The 17202-nt window shown below is 38.1% G+C and overlaps 1 protein-coding gene across 2 annotated transcripts in view; it reads right to left on the bottom strand.

Annotated features, from left to right (window-relative positions):
* LOC123517694 (vacuolar protein sorting-associated protein 51 homolog) overlaps window positions 1–17202 on the bottom strand; it is an 83539-nt gene that overhangs the window by 30572 nt on the left and 35765 nt on the right. Inside the window, exons 4-6 of one of the 2 annotated variants that reach the window (XM_045278050.1) lie at window positions 2886–3012; window positions 2655–2756; window positions 2400–2519 (exon numbers count right to left, since the gene is read on the bottom strand). In XM_045278050.1, coding sequence (XP_045133985.1) covers window positions 2400–2519; window positions 2655–2756; window positions 2886–3012 — 349 coding nt within the window. Of the gene's footprint in view, window positions 1–2399; window positions 2520–2654; window positions 2757–2885; window positions 3021–17202 lie in introns of both variants that reach the window. The other variant, XM_045278049.1, reaches the window with a different exon arrangement.

Genomic DNA, 17202 nt, shown 5'->3' on the forward strand with positions numbered 1-17202 from the left:
AGATAAGCAAGAAATTAAAACTATAAGACAGTAGTTTGAGGGATTAGAACAATCACCTTTTTTAAGAACAGGCTGAACATAGGCAAACTTTCAGCATGAAGGAAAGGTAGAAGTCGACAGACTTATTTGAAAGAGTTTGGCCAGACAAGGTGCAAGCAAAGAAGCACAGTTTTTGAGAACAATATGAGGGATCCCATCAGGTCCATAAGCCTTCCTAGGGTTTAGACCAGCAAGGACATGGAAAATATCATTACGAAGAACTTTAATTGTACGCATGAAATAGCCAGAGGGAGGAGAGGAAGGAACAAGCCCAGAAACATCGAAGGTGGAGTTGTTAGCAAAGGTTTTTGAGAGAAGAGTTCAGCTTTAGAGACAGTTGTGATGGCAGTTGTACCATCAGAATAAAATAAAGGAGGGAAAAATGAAAAAGTAAAGTTATTAGAGATGTTTATGGCCAGATGGTAGAAGTCTTAAGGGGAATTGGAGTTTGAAAGATTTTGACATTTTCTGTTTATGAAAGAGTGTTTGGTAAGTTGAAAAGCAGACTTGGCATGATTCCGGGCAGATATATAAACTGCAAGAAATTCAGGTGATGGAAGGCTCAAGTATCTTTTGTGGGAAACCTCTCTATCATGTATAGCACGTGAACAGAGAACAGACTGTATTAAACCAAGGTTTAGAAGGTTTAGGTTGAGAAAAAGAGTGAAGAATGTATGCCTCCATCCCAGACACTGTCATCTCTGTTATGTGTTCAGCACAAAGAGATGAGTCTCTAACATGGAAATAGTAATCATTCCAGGGAAAATCAGCATAATATCTCCTAAGGTCCCCCAATTGGCTGAGGCAAAATGCCACAGGCATCTCCATACTGAGGGATCCTGATGAGGGATTGGAGAAATAGGACAAGATACAAATATGAGATTGTGATCGGAGGAACCCAATGGAGAAGAAAGGGTAACAGCATAAGCAGAAGGATTAGAGGTAAGAAAAAGATCAAGAATGATGGGTGTATCTCTAAGACAGTCAGTAATATGAGTAGGGTGTTGCACCAGTTGCTGTAGGTCATGGAGGATAGCATAGTTGAAGGCTAGTTCACCAGGATGGTGAATGGAGAAGAAAGCCAAAGCTGGTGGTGAATAATGAAATCTCCAAGGATGAAGATCTCCGTGAGAGGATAGAGGGATTGAATGTGCTCCACTTTGGGAGTTAAATAGTCAAAAAACTCACTACAGTCAGAGTAGTTAGGGGAGGGATAGACAGAACAGATAAACTTAGTTACAGAGTGCCTATTGAGTCAAAGCCAGATGGTGGAAAACTCGAAAGATTCAAGAGCATGGACACGAGAGCAACTTAAGTCATTGAGCACATAGACACAACATCTAGCTTTGAAACATAAATGAGGATAGAGAAAGTAGGAGGGAACAGAAAAGGGGCTACTGTCAGTTTTTTTTTTTTTTTTTTTAACCATGTGGGCTTTTTCACAGGAATTTATGGGCCAAAGGGGATACTTTTTGGGGTACCTCCTATCTCAAAGCCCACCCGCTAGGAAACCGTTGCCCCAAGTGAGGAAGCCCAACCTACACTCAGACCATGGACAGGATTCGAACCCGTGCGCTTGGAGACTCCTCGGACCCCAAAGCAGGCATGGTTCCACTGTACCATGACGGCGGTTCAGTGAGGAAAAGAAGACGAGGTTTAGTAGAGAAGAGTTGGTTTTCTACAATTTGAAAATTAGATCTAAGATCATGAAATGTTGCAGAAGTTAATGAAGAAAAAGTTGAGGGAGATGTCAAAACATTTTGGGTCGCTACCTGAAGAGCAGTCCAACCTGGGGACATTTCTGGTCTCCTCCCCAGAAGGGGACTCAGAGACTGGATTAGGAGTCGCCAGTTTTTAATTTTGAGAGAAACAAGTGTTTAGTTAGTGTATATAGTGTTGTGAGAATGAGGAGAGTTTACCTTAGAGGCCAGACTGTGACTGGCCCCCTTGAGTTGTGAGACACAAAAGGAAACGTTCCAACGAAATCACAACTAGCTTTAATGGAAGTTCACAGCACTCTCTGAACTAGTGCTATTAGATCTCGCTGGGAGTAAATTATTGTTTTGGTAGACATCTACTACCTCCTTCTAAATAGAGAAGCACAATGAGTTAGTGTTTATATATTCTTCTGTATTGATGGCTGACTCAGAGGAGAAACTGAGACAGCTTGTAAAGGAATTTGAAAGTGTGTGGAGGAGGCAACTTTAAAGTAAATGCCAATGGTAACGTTAACCATGAAGTTGAGAATGAGTGACAGTGATGATGAAGATGCAAGAGAAAATATCTGATAATGAAAAATATCTTCTAAGGTTTAAACTTAACATAAAAAAAGTTGATAATATCATTTGACAAATTTATACCTCAGAAAAATTTTTCTCAGCAATGCATTCATCAATTTTTTGTGGTAGATGGAAAAGGAACTCCAGCTTCTTGAGAGTCCCATGAACCCCCAGAAGTCGACTCAGGTGTCCACGGCGCTCCTGCATGTAATAAAAACATTAACATCCTTATACAACATGATTTGAGCCACTCAAGTGTATAAAACAAATACTTAAATTTTTCCATTTAATTAAAATGCTGACTACAAAAATTCAGGCACGAAGAGGAATATCTACCTGAAGTGCTGAGGTGATGCTGGTGGAGGATGCTGTGATCCTACCCATATTCTCCTGAAGACGAGTAATCTGAGCCTCCATGCTGACAGATCCTTCCTTCATCTGAGTGCATCACAAAGAATCATAAGTATGATTTTTTTCACTAATTATATTGGTAACTTTTAACTGTAGAATCAGGCTTAATTGAAAACTACTGACAATTTTTAATTCAATACAACAAACTATGCTTACCTTGCGGACAATATCAGCTGCTGCAATGAATTTGTCATAATGATCGTAGACAAGGGTCTGACAATCTGAGTCGAGGCTCTGTATCTCAGACACCAGCTCAGATTCATGCTCAAGCAACTGCTTAAGGCTGCTCTCCTGACAGGTAAGTAGTGAAGAAAGATCAGCTTACTTACTTGCTACACATAACCTTTATTTCATTTTATTCATTTTTTTATTTATTTTATTTCATTTTATTTAATTATCTATTTTCTTTTTTTTTTTGTGTGCGTATTTACCTAGTTGTATTTACCTAGTTGTAGTTTTTACAGGGCCTGGGCTTTATGCTCGTGTGGCCCTGTCTCCATATCTACACTTATCCAATCTTATTTTAAAAGTATGCACACTTGCAGCAGACACTACTTCATTCAAACTGTTCCACGTCTCAATACATCTTTGCGGGAAACTATATTTTTTAACATCTCTCAGACATCTTCCCTTTCTCAGCTTTTTACTATGCGATCTTGTGCTTCAGATGTCATATTCTTCTCTCAGGATTAGTTTCTCATTATCCACTTGGTCCATTCCGTTGATCAATTTATAAACTTGTATCAGGTCTCCTCTCTCCCTTCTTTGTTCCAGTGTTGGTAGATCCATAGCCTTTAGTCTCTCCTAATATGTCATCCCTTCAAATTCTGGAATCATTCTTGTAGCCATTTTTTGTAGTCTCTCCAATTTACTTATGTGTTTCTTTTTATGAGGGGTCCACACTACTCCTGCATATTCTAATCTGGGTCTTATTATAGTACTTATCAATTTCTTCATCATTTCTTTGTCCATGTAGTGAAATGCTATTCCAATATTCCTTAGCAAATTATATGTTTCTCTAAAAATTCTATCGATATGGCTTACTGGTTGATTGTTTTCTTCCATCGTCACTCCTAAGTTCTTTTCCTTTTTAACTTTCTCCAGTTCTACTCCATCTCCCATCTTATAGATTCCCACAGGTCATCTTTCACTCTTTCCCATTTCCATGACATGGCTTTTGTTCACATTGAATTCCATTTCCCACTTTTACTCCATTCCCAGATCTTATTTAGGTCTTCTTGCAGTATTTCACAATCCTCTTTTTGCTTTATAACTCTGCACAGTTTTGTATCATCTGCAAACAGATTTATGTAGCTGTTCACTCTTCTGGCATGTCGTTAATATAAATGAGGAAAAGTATTGGTGCCAATACTGACCCCTGTGGCACTCCGCTTTCTACTGCTCTCCACTTGGACTTCATATCTTTAACTACCATCCTTATTTCTCTCCCCCTCAAATAATTTTCTATCCATCTCAATGTGCTTCCTTTTAAGCCACCCTTCTCCTCTAACTTCCATAGTAATCTTGCATGTGGCACTTTGTCAAACGCCTTTTTAAATCCAAATAAATACAGTCAACCCATCCTCTCTCTCTTGTACTCTATCAACTATTCTAGAATAGAAACTCAATAAATTAGTTACACAAGACCGTCTTTTCTAAAACCAAATTGGCTATTTGATATTAATTTGTTGTCTTCAAGGAACTCGATCCATTGTTTCTTTATTATTCTTTCACACATCTTGCATATTACACTAGTTAGTGATACCAGTCTGTAATTTAAAGGTTCTTCCTTCCTTCCGCTCTTATATATGGGAACCACCTCAGCTCTTTTCCATTCTACTGGTACTGTTCCATTTTCTATTGAGCATTTTATGATGTTGTATATAGGACTTGCTAGTTCTTCCTACATTCTTTCAGTATTCTGCCTGAGACTTCATCTGGTCCCATTGCCTTCTCTTCATCCAGTTCCTTCATTAACTCTTTTATTTCAAGCTTGGTTACTTTAATCTCTTTCATATAGACTGTCTCTATTACCCTGTGGCCTTTCAAATTTGGATTCCTTAGTAAAGACCTCCTGGAATTTATTATTTAATAGTTCTGCCATACTTTTTGGGTCTTCCACCATCCCGTTCTCTCCTTTTAACCTTTCTATTGTTTCTTTTTGCCTAATTTTTCCATTTATGAATCTATAGAACAATTTTGGTTGCTCCTTACATTTTTCGACAATGTCCTTTTCAAAGTTCTTTTCCTCTTCCTTCCTCACCTTAACATATTCATTTCTCGCTGCCTTGAAGTTTTCCTTATTTACTGGATTTCTATTTCTCCTCCACCTTTTCCATGCTCCATCTCTTTTCTCCTTTGCCCTAGCACACCTTGCATTAAACCAATCTTTCTTTCCTTCTTCTTTAGGTCTATATTTTGGGACATATTCCCTGACTCCTGTTTTGTATATTTCCAAAAATAAGTTATACTTCTCTTGCATCGTCTCTGAGTTTTCCATCTCCTCCCAGTTTACGTTTTTAAAATAGTTCTTGAGATTCTCAATATCAGCCTTTCTGTAATTTAATCGGTCTCCTTTGTATGAATCGTCTCTATCTTCCTTTCTCTCTTCTATATCCATTTCTAATATTACATGGTCACTCTTTCCCAATGGGCACTTATATCTTATATCATCATTCATTTGTATACCCTTTGTAAAAACTAGGTCCAATCTCACCGGCTCGTCGTTTCCTCTGAATCTTGTGCATTCCTTTACTCTCTGGTCCATCATATTGTCTATCATTAGGTTCAGAATCTTTCTCCCAGGCTTCTTCCCCATACCACTTTCATAATTTTCCCAGTCCACTTGTTTACAGTTGAAATCTCCTACTAATATCACTTTTCTCCTTTCTTTAACGATTCTCGTTAGACTCCTTATTGTGTCATCTATCATGTCTTTATATTCTTGATTGGTCCATGAATTTGTTTTTGGTGGCACATATGTTACAATGATTGTTAACTCTTTTTATTAATATGCATCTTAACATACAGTACTTCTGCTTTTCCTTCCCACATTCCACTTGGTTTATCACTATCTCCTTCCTTAACATTATCATGACTCCTCCTCCTCCTTTATCCCCTCTGTCTCTTCTCCATACATTATACCTATTATCCAAGTCTATTTTGATTGCCTCATTTAGTTTTGTTTCAGCCAGGCATACAATATCTGGATTTTCTTTCTTTATGTAATCTCTTAATTCTAATTTACTTGATAAAACCCCGTCTATGTTTGTATACATCATTTTTAGTCTCTTGCCTTTATCATTTTTAGTTAAACTTGTTCCACTTTTTTCTCTTCCTTCTCGTTTATATACCATTTCCTTATCCTGTCTCCTAGAATTCTCCAAAAAATGCCTTTTTTTCCTCTTCTGACCTTTCATTATTTTTTCCTTACTGCTGCTGCCAGTTCATTGTATCTCTTCCTTTCTTCCTCATTTCTATTTTTCTTTATATAGATATCCTTGCAGCCTTCTGTTTCTCTAAGTTTTGTTGTTCTATATAATATTTCTTCTGTTGCTGCTTGTGATTTTAGTAGTATTTTAATTGGTCTCATTTTTCCTTCTTGATATGGTCCCATTCTGTTTATTTCTTCTACTTCCTCTTCTAAGTTCTGCCTATCTTCGTCGTTTAGATTTTTTAGTAGGTCTTTGACTGATTTCATTTCTTCTTTTTCTCTTTTGGTCTATATTTTATATTTTTTTCTTTTATTCCAAATACGATTACACTCTTCTTTTTTTCTGCATTTTCTCTAACTAGATTTTCTTTTGTCATGAGGACTCCTATCATTTTGTTTGTCATATTTTCTTCTTTTTCTTTTAGTTGTTCTTGAATCACCTCCTGAAAATCAGCCTTATCTTTCTTATCTTGGACTTCTTTTTTAATCACGTTTCTGTACTCTTTCCTCTTCTTTGTTTACTAGATCTTTCAGCTTCTCTTTTTCTTTCTCGGCTTTACCGAGTCCTTCTTCCATCTGCTTTTTGTAGTTAGCTACTTCCTTTTTCAGTTCTTCGTTTTCCGCTCTTAGCCTAGCTTCGTTTTCTTTCACTTTTTTTATCCTTTCTCTCAGTTTTATAAACTCTTTTTCCCGTTCTTCATTCTCTATCATTTCCATACTCTCCTTTATCAATTTATCTAGTTTACATTCAATAGTCAACACTCTCTTAAGTAGTGAAGTATTCGCCGGATCAAAACCTTCAAATGCGCTCTCTCTCTCACCAACATAGTCATCATCAGCTTTCATTCTTTCCCTAGTCTCATATCTGCATTTTGATGGAATCTCTATTTTACTCATGATTCTTTGACAGTTGATTTCATGAAAAATGAGTCCACACTACTTGCCCAGGTCACTGTAAATACTGTACAACAGGTAGTGAAGATCAGTTGACTATCAGAACGGCACCAGTGCGTCCTTCCTCAACCGCGTCTGGTGTATTTTACCTAGTTGTATTTACCTAGTTGTAGTTTTACAGGGCCTGGGCTTTATGCTCGTGTGGCCCCGTCTCCATATCTACACTTATCCAATCTTACTTTAAAAGTGTGCACACTCGTTGCAGACACTACTTCATCTAAACTGTTCCACGTGTGTGTGTGTGTATTTACCTAGTTGTATTTACCTAGTTGTAGTTTTACAGGGCCTGGGCTTTATGCTCGTGTGGTCCCGTCTCCATATCTACTTATCCAATTTTTCTTTAAAACTATGCACACTCTTTGCCGACATCACTTCCTCACTCAAACTGTTCCAAGTCTCAACACATCTTTGCGGGAAACTAAATCTTTTAACATCTCTCAGACATCGTCCCTTCCTCAGTTTCTTACTATGCGATCTTGTGCTTCTAAAGTCATATTCTTCTCTCAGGATCAGTTTCTCATTATCCACTTCATCCATTCCATTAATCAATTTATAAACTTGTATCAGATCCCCTCTCTTCTCTTCTCTGCTCCAAGGTTGGTAGATCCATTGCCTTTAGTCTCTCCTCATATGCCATCCCTTTAAATTCTGGAACCATTCTTGTAGCCATTTTTTGTAGTCTCTCTAATTTTCTTATGTGTTTCTTTTTATGGGGAGTCCACACAACTCCTGCATATTCCAATCTAGGTCTTATTTTAGTACTTATCAATTTCTTCATCATTTCCTTGTCCATATAGTGAAATGCTACTCCAATATTCCTTAGCAAATTATACGTCTCTCTGAAAATTCTATCAATATGGCTTACCAGTTGATTATTTTCTTCCATTGTCACTCCCAAGTCCTTTTCCTTTTTTACTTTTTATAGTTCTACTCCATCTCCCATCTTATAGATTCCCACTGGTCGTCTTTCACTTTTTCCCATTTCCATGACATGGCTTTTGTCCACATTGAATTCCATCTCCCATTTTTTGCTCCATTTCCAGATCTTGTTTAAGTCTTCCTGTAGTATTTCACAATCCTCTTTTTGTTTAATGACTCTGCACAGTTTCGCATCGTCCGCAAACAGATTTATGTAGCTGTTCACTCCCTCTGGCATGTCATTTATATATACGAGAAAAAGTATTGGTGCCAATACTGACCCTTGTGGCAATCCGCTGTCTACTGTTCTCCACTTGGACTTCATATCTTTAACTATCGTCCTTATTTCTCTCCCCCTTAAGTAATTCTTCATCCATCTCAATGTGCTTCCTTTTAAGCCACCCTTCTCCTCTAACTTCCATAGTAATCTTTCATGTGGCACTTTATCAAAAGCCTTTTTTAGATCTAAATAAATACAGTCAACCCATCCCTCTCTCTCTTGTACTTTATCAACTATTCTAGAGTAGAAACTCAATAAATTTGTCACACATGACCGACCTTTTCTAAAACCAAATTGGCTATTTGATAATATTTTGTTGTCTTCAAGAAACTCAATCCATTGCTTCTTTATTACTTTTTCACACATCTTGCATATTACACTAGTTAGTGATACCGGTCTGTAATTTAAAGGTTCTTCCTTCCTTCCGCTCTTATATATGGGAACCACCTCAGCTCTTTTCCACTCCACTGGCACTGTTCCATTTTTTATTGAGCATTTTATGATGTTGTATATTGGACTTGCTAGTTCTTCCCTACATTCTTTCAGTATTCTGCCTGAGACTTCATCCGGTCCCATTGCCTTTTCCTCATCCAATTCCGTCATCAACTTTTTTATTTCAAGCTTGGTTACTTTAATCTCTTTCATATGGACAGTCTCTCTATTACCCTATGGTCTTTCAAATTTGGATTCCTTAGTAAAGACCTCATGAAATTTACTATTTAACAGTTCTGCCATACGTTTTCTCCTTTTAACCTTTCTATTGTTTCTTTTTGTCTTATTTTTCCATTTATGAATCTGTAGAACAATTTTGGTTGTTCCTTACATTTTTTCGACAATGTCCTTTTCATAGTTCTTTTCTTCTTCCTTTCTCACCTTAGCATATTCATTTCTTGCTGTTTTGAAGTTTTCATTATTTTCTGGATTTCTGTTTCTTCTCCACCTTTTCCATGCTCCATCTCATTTCTCCTTTGCCCTAGCACATCTTGCATTTAACCAATCTTTCTTTCCTTCTTCTTTAGGTCTATATTTGGAACATATTCCTGACCCCAGTTTTGTATATTTCCAAAAATAAGTTATATTTCTCTTGAACCGTTAATGAGTTTTCCATCTCCTCCCAGTTTACGTTTTTAAAATAGTTCTTGAGATTCTCAATATCAGCCTTTCTGTAATTTAATCGGTCTCCTTTGTGTGTGTGTGTGTGTGTGTGTGTGTGTGTGTGTGTGTGTGTGTGTGTGTGTGTGTGTGTGTGTGTGTGTGTGTGTGTGTGTGTGTGTGTGTGTGTATTTACCTAGTTATATTTACATAGTTGTAGTTTTACAGGGCCTGGGCTTTATGCTTGTGTGGCCCTGTCTCCATATCTACACTTATCCAATTTTTCTTTAAAACTATGTACACTCTTTGCTGACACCACTTCCTCACTCAAACTGTTCCAAGTCTCAACACATCTTTGCAGGAAACTAAATTTTTTAACATCTCTCAGACATCTTCCCTTCCTCAGTTTCTTACTATGCGATCTTGTGCTTCTAATGTCATATTCTTCTCTCAGGATTAGTTTCTCATTATCCACTTGATCCATTCCGTTAATCAATTTATAAACTTGTATCAGATCCCCTCTCTCTCTTCTCTGTTCCAGGGTTGGTAGATCCATATCTTTTAGTCTCTCCTCATATGTCATCCCTTTAAATTCTGGAACCATTCTTGTAGCCATTTTTTGTAGTCTCTCCAATTTCTTTATGTGTTTCTTTTATATGGGAGTCCACACAAATCCTGCATATTCCAATCTAGGTCTTATTTTAGTACTTATCAATTTCTTCATCATTTCTTTGTCCATATAGTGAAATGCTTATCCAATATTCCTTAGCAAATTATATGTCTCTCTGAAAATCCTATCAATATGGCTTACCGGTTGATTGTTTTCTTCCATCGTCACTCCCAAGTCCTTTTCCTTTTTTTGCTTTCTCTAGTTCTACTCCATCTCCCGTCTTATAGATTCCCACTGGTTGTCTTTCACGCTTTCCCATTTCCATGACATGGCTTTTGTCCACATTAAATTCCATCTCCCACTTTTTACTCCATTTCCAGATCTTATTTAGGTCTTCCAGCAATATTTCACAATCCTCTTTTTGCTTTATAACTCTGCACAGTTTTGCATCGTCTGCAAACAGACTGACCCTTATGGCACTACGCTTGTTACTTTACCCCAAGATGAGTACGTATCTCTGATCACAGTTCTCATCTCGCTGTCCTTCAAATAATCCATTGTCTATTCTAACAAAGTACCTCGCAGTCCTCCTATGTTCTCTAGTTTCCAAAGTAGTCTCCCATGAGGGACTTTATCAAAAGCCTTTTTTATGTCCAGGTATATTGTGTCCACCCATCCATCTCTGTTATCCAGGCCTTCTATTACTCTCGAGTAAAAGCTTAATAAATTTGACACACATGACCGTCCTGTCCTGAACCCAAATTGTCTGTTTGTTATGATTTGTTCTTCTTCCAGATGTTTAACCCATTTTTCTTTGATAATTATTTCCCACAATTTTCTCATAATGCTTGTAAGTGACACCAGTCTGTATTTAATGGTTCAGTTGCCTTTCCCTCTTTAAATATCAGTATTATGTTGGCTCTTTTCCATTCTAGTGGAATTTTCCCTTCATTTAGTAAACTTGTAATTACTTTCCAAATTGAAACCAGTAGTTGCTCTTTACATTCTTTTAACATCCGGCCTGATACAACATCTGGTCCCATTGCTTTTCTGACTTCCAACTTATCCAATAATCTTCCAATATCCTCCTGTAATCCTTGGCAATGCAATGTTCTATTAGGTTATGTGAAATCTTTTTCTACAGTGGACACCTTTTTGAAGCTCTCATTCATTATTTCACACATTTTCATCTCTGTTTGGTATGTCTCCCCTACTTTAATTATTTTTTTATTGCTTCCTTGCTCTTCACTTTGCCATTTATGAATTTGTAGAAAAGCTTGGGTTCATCTTTGCTTTTATTCACCACATCTTTCTCAGTTTCTTTCTTCTTCTCTCCTTACTCGCATCCTTATACTGCCATCTATTATTGTCATTTCTCTGCTTTATGAGTTTCTTCCAAGCTTTACCTTTTGCCTTTTCACATCTGCACATCCAGCATTGTACCAAGAATGTATTTTTTTCTTAACTCTATAAAAAGTATGTATTTCTTTACTCCTTCCTTATATTTCTGTAAGAATATTTCATATTTTCCTTGTATTGTCCTTTCATACATGATGTTTCTCGATTCAATGTCAGCAAAAAAGTTACTTAATTTTTCAAAATCTGCTCTTGCATAATTTAATCTCTCTTTTTTTTGTAGTCATCTCTGTAACTTATCCATCTTCCTCTTGTATTTCCAGCTCTAATGTCACATGATTACTTCTTCCCATTGGACTGAGGTATTGTATGCTGGCAGGGGACTCTGGTTTCTTTGTGAATACTAGGTCAAGTAACAATGGTTCTTCTTCCCCCTCCCCCCTGTACCTTGTTGACTTCTCCACCCACTGGTTCATTGTTTTTACCATAGTCAACTGTAGTACCTCCTCATTCCACTGTCCAGCATTATCCATTACTTCCATCTCTCTCCATTTTATTTTTTTACAGTTTAAGTTTCCAATTAAAAGTATTCTTCCATCTCTTCGTAACATATTTTCTAGGCACTCAGTCACCTCTCTTTGCATATCTTTATGTTCCTCAGTTTCTCATGTATCTGTCTTTGGTGGCACATATGTAACTATGATTTTCCTTTTTCTCAATGTCTCTGTTTGATTGTTACTCCCATACCTTCCACCTTGCCCTGACCACATTGCACATCCTCCACACATATATCATCACAAACCATTATTGGTACTCCTCCCCTTTTACCCTTCCTGTCTCTTCTCAAGCTATTATATCCTTTCTCCTTAAAATTAACATGGATCTCCGCTCTTAGTTTTGTTTAAAAAATGCACATTACATCCAACTTTTCTCTTTCAAATAATCCTTAACCTCCAACATGCTAGATAACAACCCATCTACAGTAATACCTCAACTTATGAATGCATCTAGTTACAAATTTTTCAAGTTACGAACCAAGATTCGGAAGATTTCTTAACTACGCATGAATAAAAATCCAAGCTACGAATACTCATCATGACGCTGGTAGCACAAAGTGGATTGTTCGTACAGTGCCACGCAATGCTTTGCGCACCTCACTCATTCAGGTTTCGACGCCTCTTGTGTAAACATCACTCTCTTCTACCTCTCATGCTGTACTTCTTTATTTGTGTTATTTTGTGCTTTATTTTGCTTTGACCCACGTGCTGCCTGCCACTTTAACCCCTTCCCAGCAGCAGGACAGATGAGAGAACTACCAAATTAAAAATTGTCTATATATACGTCTATATATAAATTCCCCGCAAATGGGTACTCCTGATTGACATCTATATATAAACTCTGCAGCAAAACTGAACAAAGAATTCAACCTATATATAGACTCTGCCACAAAACTGAGCAAGTGACTTCTATATAGTATAGATTCTGTTGCAAAACTGAACAAACAACTGAATCTATATGAAAGTGTTGTTTGTGTTTGATTGGTGATAATATATGTCTATATGCTTGTATGAATGTTTTAGTTACTCACATCCAGGATTTGTGACCTGGATGTAATTTACTTCCACTTTTCTTCGTATTTTTCACATACATATTTGTTTTGTACCTATTCATTTTTAGACAACATTGCTGATGTGTGGTACAGTTCTTTCTCTTTGACATGATAGGCTAATGATAAAAAAGTGTAATTAATGAAAAAATTTCCAGTACATATTAGCTTAGCACAAGCAGTGACTGGCCTTGAGAAGCCATTTTGACTAGTGTTTGGGTAGTTGAGATGCCAAATAATTATTTATTTTATAAATTTTGTTATTTGTATGGAATAATCTATATATATAGACGACGCCTACAACTTAGTGCAGTAAAAAAAGGACAAGTGTCTATGTATAGACGATCTGACAAAAAGTCCCATTTTTTAAACGTTTATACAGTGGAAACTTAATACTCGAACTTAATTCGTTCCAAGTGGCCATTTGAGTATTAAAATGTTCGACTATTGATACCTTTAAATCTGGCAATTCGTTCCAGCCATTGCCAAACCCAAGTTTAGAAAAAAGCTGCAGTTTAATTTTGCAGTCGCCGCTAGCATTGGCGCACAGAGGCAGGGTTAGCCTGTCTTTCATGGGCTTGTGTCTTGGCAAACATTTCTCATCCTTTGTTATATAGATCATGTATGGTAGATTTTTTTTCCAAAACAGGCCACTTTCATCACAATTAACGATCTGTTGTGGGCTTAAGCGCTCCTTATCCACAAATTTCTTAAATTCAGGTACAAATTACTCACTGGCAACTCTGTCAGCACTTGTGGACTCGCCGTGCCTTACAACAGAATGAATTCCAGTTCTTTTCTTGAAATTCACAAACCACCCTTTACTTGATTTTAAAATCATCATTGGAGTCAGATATACTATCAGAAATAACATCACGATGCAGCAACCTAGCCTTCACACAAATTATGCCCTCTGACAAAGAATCACCAGCCATCTGCCTTTGGTTTATTCAATCAACAATTTTTCCATTTCTTTCACTGCCGCAGGTCGCTTAAATTGCCTTTTCACACCAATCGCCACATCAACTCTTTTAATGAGCTCTGTCTTCTTCAGTATTGTGGCTCCTGTATATTTAGCCATACAGTACTCAGCTGCATGATCGGTTATTCTTCCCCCTTTCTCGTATCTATCAATAATTTCCTTTTTCCTTTCGATGGTTGTCAATACATTCTTTTTTGTGGACTTATTCTCACCACTAACAAGCCTCTTCGGTGCCATTGTAAGCTTCTAAATGCAAAAAACTCCAGACAGAGAGCGCAAGACAATGTTCCTACGACAGCAGGATCAACTGGCTGTGGTGGACCGGTGGGGCACGTGCAAGGATTCTATAAGGATATACAGGCTCAATGAGCAGACTGGAGGAATTGATTAGGGAGCTTAGCTTCTAACAGATGGCATGTGGGTTGCAGGTAGTAAGGGGGTGAGGGATGGGGGGGATTCATCAGCGGGGGAGGATGAGCGCCGTTACAAGATTCAAACAGTCAGTAAGTCACAGGAAGGAGCGCAAGGCACATCAGCCATCGCCCACCTCTACCTGGGCCACACCACGCTCAGTGCTCACTTGCACCACCTACGTCTGTCTCGTGACCCCTTCTGCCCTTGGTGTAGGACTATCCCTGAGGCCATGGAACATTTCCTGCTTCAATGCCCACACTTCCATTCTCAACATACTGCACTATGCTCCCAGCTCTCTGCCCTGGCCATCACAACACTTGACCTGCCCACCCTCCTGGCAACCTGCTGCCCTTCACCTTACTTGTGTCTTCTTGAGGAAGACCGGCCAGCTACCACGCCTGTGATACCCACACAGGACTACTCCAGGGCCCATAAGGATCCAAAAGAGGCCACGAAGGTCTATGGATCCTTATGTGGTACCACAGGTGTGGTAGCTGGCCAGTCTTCCTCAAAAAGGCACAAGTAAGGTGAGGGACAGCAGGTTGTCATAAGGAGTGGACACCTGAGGCCGCCAGGAGGGGGGGTGGGCACGTCCAGTGTTATGATGGCCAGGGCGGAGAACCGGGAATGTAGTGCAGTATGTTGAGAGTGGAAGTGTGGGCATTGAAGCAGGAAATGTTCCATGGCCTCAGGGCAGAAGGGGTCAGGAGACAGACGTAGGCGGTGCAAGTGAGGAGTATGATGTGACCCAGGCAGAGGCGAGCAGAAAACGCATATATATATATATATATATATATATATATATATATATATATATATATATATATATATATATATATATATATATACAGTAAGGTCTCGGTTTACGTCAGAGTTACGTTCCTGAAACATGACGTAAGTCGATTTTGTACGTAACTCGAGTTTCCATACATTTCAAAGCATATTATCGAGTTTTCAACCAATCATTGTTTATGGTCATTCAGGTAAGTTAAAGGTTATATTGTTATATTATTTACAACTATGTAGGAATATGAAACACAAACTTGTTTTTGTTGCTGATTAGGGCCACAAACGCGGGGCAGGAAATGCAATAGGAAAGGGCAATAGGGATCAGCAGACAGGCGCAGACGGTGCAAGTGAGCTGCGAGTGTCGTGTGGCCCAGGCGAAGGCTCCGGAGTTGTTATTGTTGTGATGGGTGCGTGAGCCCTGAAGGTCGTCAACCTCCCGTTGTCATGGTAACGGGCTTCCCATTTTCTTCTTCCCTCCCTCACACACAGCTGCTGCCTCCCTTCTCATGTCTTTTAATTATGTCCTCTTTTTCTTGTAGCGTAATGGTTTTCCTTTTCTTAGCATCACTGCTGTCACTAAGAAGTTTTCTCTTTGGTGCCATTGAGCAAGATACTAAGAACTTGAGTCAGTAAACGCAGAAGTAGGATAACACTCTTGCCAGGGGCGACGGTGTGGTGGAACTGGGGCAGGGTGTTATTGTATTCAAGCATGAGGCGGGCGGTGTGATGGGCAACCACCAACAATAACAATAAATCCCGCACTTTACAATTTATAAATTTTTAATTTTTTTAATCTTAAATTGCCTTATAGTGGACTGACGTAACTACGAGTTTGACGTAACTCGAGACCGACATAACCCGGGACTTTACTGTATATATATATATATATATATATATATATATATATATATATATATATATATATATATATATATATATATATATATATATATATATATATATATATATATATATATATATATATATATATATATATATATATATATATATATATATATATAAACATGTTTTATTTGCCTTATAAGTTCATAACCACAACAGAATGCAGGGAAAAATAGTGGGAGGAGAGGAAGCATGGGAGAAATCTTAAGTTACTCCTGAAAACGTTTTCTATGAAAGTACTCGTTTCTAACAGATGGCAGTACCGTCGCTGTCCTCCAAACTTTAGCCCACACCACAACTTCCTCTCTGTATATTCCTTAGGCACAAGGGACACCAGGAAGGGAGAGACCCTTTGTTTACAGCCACGTGGACGGACGTTCAACTAATAGGTATTTTTTCGAGTATTAAATCAAACTTTTGCCTTCGACTATTGAGTCTCCACTGTATATAGATCCTCCGCTGGGAAGGGGTTAATCCTAAACCAGCCCGTAGCCCGTGGCAGCCAAATTTGCCTTTTTTTTTTTCTTAATGCTTTAAAAACTCCTAAATCATGTAGAAATAATGAAAGCATGCAAAAAGTTGTCTTAAAAAAAAACAACATCATGTGCAGGTAGGATAAGCTTATGTTAGTAGTGGTTAGTATATTTTTACTGCACCGCCGCTTCGCTGACAAATAGTAGGCTTCCTCAAATGCCTTTGCATGTGTGGTTGCATATTTTCAGCTGTGTTTACCATGGTCTTTGTCATGTAGTTACTGAGTCATCATCAGACATGTCTGATAACATTTCATCATTATCAAAGGCAAGTAACTCAGAGAAAACTGGTAGTCACTCAACCCACAGTGGGGCACCATGACTGCTTCCTACGGTGGTTGTACAAGCTCTGACGTGATCACCGCCGGGCCACTCAAGGAGCGTACCAACAAACTAATACATTCATTGCCTAGGGTGGGGCTTGGAGTACACATAGTGTTTTTTTTATAATGTTATTATGACAAATAAACATGCTAGAATGTTTTTTAAGTTGTTGCCGTGAATTTAAGATGGTGACACTAAACGTGGGTATGCTAGATGCCGTAAATTTACAGCAGTGGCACTGGTAATTATGGCCTCTAAGAAATCAAGTGCTAGTACAAG

Source organism: Portunus trituberculatus, chromosome 42 (assembly GCF_017591435.1).
Source record: "Portunus trituberculatus isolate SZX2019 chromosome 42, ASM1759143v1, whole genome shotgun sequence".
NCBI classification, from domain to species: domain Eukaryota; kingdom Metazoa; phylum Arthropoda; class Malacostraca; order Decapoda; family Portunidae; genus Portunus; species Portunus trituberculatus.